The 5,396-nt window shown below is 38.3% G+C and overlaps 1 protein-coding gene across 1 annotated transcript in view; it reads left to right on the top strand.

The window, feature by feature from the left end:
• Nucleotides 1-5,396, top strand: part of LOC128250355 (uncharacterized) — an 11,075-nt gene that overhangs the window by 994 nt on the left and 4,685 nt on the right. Inside the window, exons 2-4 of the mRNA XM_052975206.1 lie at nucleotides 504-735; nucleotides 3,023-3,176; nucleotides 5,150-5,328. Of these exons, the coding sequence (XP_052831166.1) occupies nucleotides 504-735; nucleotides 3,023-3,176; nucleotides 5,150-5,328 (565 nt within the window). The remainder of the gene's footprint in view (nucleotides 1-503; nucleotides 736-3,022; nucleotides 3,177-5,149; nucleotides 5,329-5,396) is intronic.

The following is a 5,396-nucleotide window of genomic DNA, read 5'->3' on the forward strand; positions in this document are numbered from 1 at the left end:
TTTTCATTTGTTATATTTACTTTTCATGAAGTATTACAATGTTACGCTCTTTGATTATCTCCCTTGAAAACATGTTCATCGTTTCTACGTAACCTATGGTGGCGTTGCTGTTTCCAAAGTTTATTTTCGTTTCTCTATTAGTAATTTTACTCGCGTATCTATCTTAAAATGAACTGCTTGGCGGAGGTCTGTGGAGGATGACATGACAAGCCTTGACTATTGGGATCGACTCAAAAAGCTCAGGCTTTGCTCCCTCCACCGCCGCTTTGAGCTCTATATCATCTGTACGATGTGGAAAATATTCCATCAACATTGCTCATCTTTAAAATTCGTCCGAGGCTTGGCCCCCATGCCATCTGACCACTACAGAAATGTTCGTGTCATATCACAACACTATAACAGAACTATTTCACCTCAATTGGCCTTGCTCTCTTCAACATCGGAAGAAGGAGTCACCTTCGAGGCATATTAACGAAGATTTGAACAATTTTTTTTTTGCTCAGCGACTTACTGCTAAAAAGGACGCAGAAATCAGAACGAAAATTCTTGCAAGGCTGGAAATGAACCAGAAAATAACTCTCCAGAAACTCAGAAGAGTGCGATATGATATTAAATGTAAGGCACGACACAGAAGAAATCCAACGCAGAAAAAGAAAACCAGTCTGGAAAACAAAACCAAAAAAGCCCAGTCTGGAAGAGTCGGAAGACGAATAAAAACACGATATGCATCAGGAGGTAAACTCATGTATGGCATGTGATGGTAGGCACCTGAGAAAAGAGTGTCCGTTCAAGAAAGCGAAGTGATTTCGTTGTGGAAACATAGGACACATTATTAAATTGCACTGCAGAACTAAGATGACGAAAAATTGGACCAAATGAGAAAAGGTAAATAGTTTGTCATCAGAGAAAAAAGTTTGTACAACGAACAGAAAATTCATCAAGGTGAGAATCGAAACCACTAGTGTCAAAATGCTATTAGACACGGGTAGTGACATCACTATCGTAAATGAAGAAACATGGAGACAAATCGATAAGCCGAAATTATTTAAATCAAATAAAGTAGCATATGATGTTACAGGAAAGAAATTATATTTCATCGACGAAACGGAATGTGCCATTTTCGGCGTTGAACAAGGTCAATATAGAGCTAGAACGACTAGAAAGTCTAGCTCTAATCGAAAAAGTCGACCATTCAGACTGGGCAGCTCTGACGGTTTATGTAAAGAAAAAAAACATAATAAACTAAGAGTGTGTGCAGACTTTTCAACTGGATGAGATCGTCATCAATGCTTGAGACTCCAGCAAAGGGGAGGAGGTAGAATGATTTGGGCAGATATTGGAGGTATTATGGTTGGTCCTTGAAAAGTACCGGACGGTGTTAAAATGACTGCAGACGCTTACATAGTCTTTCTGAAGGAGCACCTTGAACCTTGGTTAAAAAAAAAACAAAGGATCACCTTCAAGACAAAAAAATGCACCCTTGCACTCAGAAAAGAAAGCTACAAAGTATCTGCAATAATTAGGCTTCTGTGGACCTCAAAAGATGAAGTGGTTTGTCTGTTTCCTCGACTAAAACCCAGTAGAAAACTTCTGGAGTATTCTAAAGCAATAAGTTAATGAGAATGGATGCCAATTTGGGAGCAAGGATGAACTGTGGTAGGCAACAGTGGATGTATTTCGTGGTATAACATCAGAGGAGATCCAGAAATGAGCATGTTCTATGGACCAACCTTTTCGAACAAAGTTTCATATATCCCTTGCTGACCAGCACACCAATCATTTTTGAACGCTGTTTATTTGTTTATTTCTATTTCTTCCATGTTTATAATACTGTGTGTTCATTTCAAAATGTGCATAAAACAATTAAATTGGTATTTTATTCTTTACATGAGTTTTAATTACACCTCACTAATAATTTGAAACTGAAAGTATTCGTGAATTTGGTAAAAGGTCGTAGTTTCTGCATTGGTCTACAGAGCCTCAAGATTTTTTTATACTCCGCGCACGTATATAACTGATGCCATCATTTTGTGAAAATTTCGTTGAATTCGAACGCGTAGTTTTTAAATAAAATAAAAAGATGTTACGTCGCTAATAATTTGAAATGCAGAAATGTTACAAGTATCTAGTGGTGAATGAAAACATATCTTACAATGACACCTGTAACAAAACACGTGTCACTAAAGAATATTACAACAGAATAAAGAAAATTTGAACCTCAGAAATCTCTGCATTCAATAAAACAGTGTCCCACAATGCGTTTGCAATGTCAGTACTCATACCAACATTTGGGCTGCTTGATTGAATGCTTAATGAGATCCAAGTCATTGATGTGAAAACCCAGAAAATACTAACAAGCACACATAATTTCCACATAAGCAGTGATGTAGACTGCCTCTACCTAAAACAAAAACAAGGCAGCAGAGGCTTAACATCGATCCAAAATACCTTTGAATGTTGTATCATATTCATTCGGCAACAAGTATCGAAGTGCATCCCTTGGCTAAGTTTGCATACATGAGGCTGATAACATTATAAAACTTGGAAGGCAGCTTCTTGAGCAGTATTCCTTGTCTGATAACCTTAAATACATGCTCAAAGAAGTCGCAGGACTCTACCGCAACGTATTATCATCAGATGAAAGGATGAGCAGAAGATTATTCATGGATATGTTAGTAGAAAGCTCCAAGATGATAGTAACATTGATCATCAAAGCAGTCATTACTCGAACTGCAAAAATCTGTAAAACTTTCCAGTTTATCATTTTAGTATATATGCGCATGTCTAGATATGCATGTATATGCATGAGAAGACATACATGAAACAAAGCATACAGTTCTGCACGTATACATATATATATGCATACAAAAATACCCTGTTGTTGATGTTGAAATTCCAGTGAAGAAGACTTGGAATTAGGTTAGAAACTGGCTCTTTTTGTATTGGCAAGAAATCTTGAAATAAAACTGAATAATCACACACACACACACACACACGCATATATGTATATATATTTCTTCAGGTGCTGAATATTTTCCGAAAACATTGAAAAAAAATTTGTTTCCACCAGAACTTATGGCACATGACGTCACAGGAAATTCGATTGGCATAATTGGAATGGGAACCATTGGCTACAAGCTGGCAATCAGAGCTCATGCTTTTGAAATGAAGGTACTGTATCATCAAAGGAGACAAAGATGAGTGTTTGAAGTAGGTTTGTGTATGGGACATTAAGACAAGTCAATTGAAGGATAGATGCATGGATTTTTAGTACTTTCCGAGTCTGGTGGAAGAGGAATACACATGATTTTTGTAGGCGCTCGAAGACTGGTTAGATAGATATTGTTTGTGTTCTGTTTAAACTATTGAAGGTCAGAAACTGCAGTGAAGACATGAGTGGGGAGGAGACTTCAGAGAGCCAATGTTCTTGAATGAAGAATTGGGCGTCGTGGTTAGTGCCGCAAGGGTGATGAGAAGTGGGGGAACAAGTGGTATGGAGGTGGACAGTGTGGGTGGGGCTACGAGACCAGCCAGCTCCGAAGTGTAGAGACTATTATACCAGCAATAGAAAAGAGAGAAAGGAAATAGTAATCCTTAGGATCAAAGGTTTTGGTGCATCCACTAGTGATAGAATGCTAATTAACCGAATGGTCTTTTACTAGTAGCAATGAAATATCTGTATGAAAAGCAGCTGTGCAAAACGACATATGGGTTCAGTATCCCCACTGTGGGCTTTACATGAGCCTTGTAACGTGTCAGCAACAGTTGAAGACTGAAATATCTTTCGGGTCAAAGAGAAAGGCTAGTCATTGAGATGTGATCCTAACTATATTAATGATGTGCTTTTGCCAGGAGAGAACCTTGGTGATAATGGGACCCAGCATTTGGGGCAACTGTGAAAGCTCATTCTTAAGTGCCACTCATGTTTAGAGGTGCGGTGGTATGAGAAGTGCTTGAGTCATTTTGGTGGGGGTTCTTTTAAAAAAGAAAAGGTTAGCATGGTCTCCACCGGAGGATACTCGCAAGGTCTCAGTTCATAAAATTAATACAGGTGAGGCATCTAGTATCTAGGCTGTATGTGGATGATGCATGGGTCGAGACAGTTAGAAAGGAATGAAGAATCGATGTTGTTGCATATGATGGCAAATAGTTTACTTATGTACAGAAGGAAGAGAGTGGGGACCAGAATTGAAGTCTGGGGAATGCAAATATTGACTGAGAGTGGGGTGGAGAAGGCTTCATAAACATCTGCCATATTAGTGCGATCTGATGGAAGGTTGCCAATCCAAGAGTTGAGACATAGGTGTAGCTTGTAGATGGGAAGATTGGCAAGACTTTTGCATGCCAAACACAGATGAAGGCTTTGCTGATATCTGGAGCAACAACATTGTTTTCACTTAATTTCATTAAAGCCAGATCCCACTGGTGAGTCACATAAAATGTCTCCTATAGATTTGCTCGAAAGACGCCATTAAAATCCGCAAAGTTCTGACAACTTTAAATACCCACAGAAATAGTGATAGCGGCAGCCTCTTGCGAGGAAGAGATGAAGGAAGAAGAGATTTGAAATTAGTGCTGACGGGCTTTAAATATCGTAATGTTTCCTCAGATAACATCTGTTAAACAAAAGCCTGTGAGTAAAATAGTTTCGGTTTACGAACATTTCGATTGAAGGACGGCCTTCAGGAATGATTTAAATTCATAATCCGAAGTTCCACTCTATCAGCACAAGGCCTGAAATTTTGGAAGAGTTGCTAGTCTATTACGTCGACTCCGGTGCCAACTGGTACTTATTTCAACGACCCTGAATCCCAACTAGGAAAGTAAAGCCCGAAGAAATGCCACGAAGCATTTTATCCGGCATGTTAAGGATTCTGTGAGCTAATATCAACGTGAAAAAAGAATAGAAAATTAGCGTACGGTAATTTCCCTTAGATCCACACCTGAATCTTACCTGAATCTTTGCAGTAGGAAGTGCTTCTAACTGCAAACACTACTCTTATTCCAGAAGTAAATTCATCCTTTACAATACTAAAAATAGATGCAAAACAGTAAGAACAAAATACTCTTCTTCAAACACACATTCCAGAGACTAATTAGCATTGGTGTTAGAATACACAATTAATAAATCAATCAATTTCTTCGACAGATCCAAAGAAGAAGAAGCAAAAGTGGATGCTCAGTTTTATAGTAGCTTAATGGACATGTTACCATTGTGTGATTATGTTGTGATTACCTGTGCTTTAACACCACAAACATATCATTTGATTGGTCACAAGGAACTGGACGTAATGAAGAAGACTGCAACTTTAATCAATATTGCCAGAGGTAGGTACTTCAATTTCTTGTCACTAATAGTTATGGATGTATGACAAACAAAAATAGACAAGTAATAA

This window comes from Octopus bimaculoides, chromosome 20 (assembly GCF_001194135.2).
Source record: "Octopus bimaculoides isolate UCB-OBI-ISO-001 chromosome 20, ASM119413v2, whole genome shotgun sequence".
Taxonomy (NCBI): domain Eukaryota; kingdom Metazoa; phylum Mollusca; class Cephalopoda; order Octopoda; family Octopodidae; genus Octopus; species Octopus bimaculoides.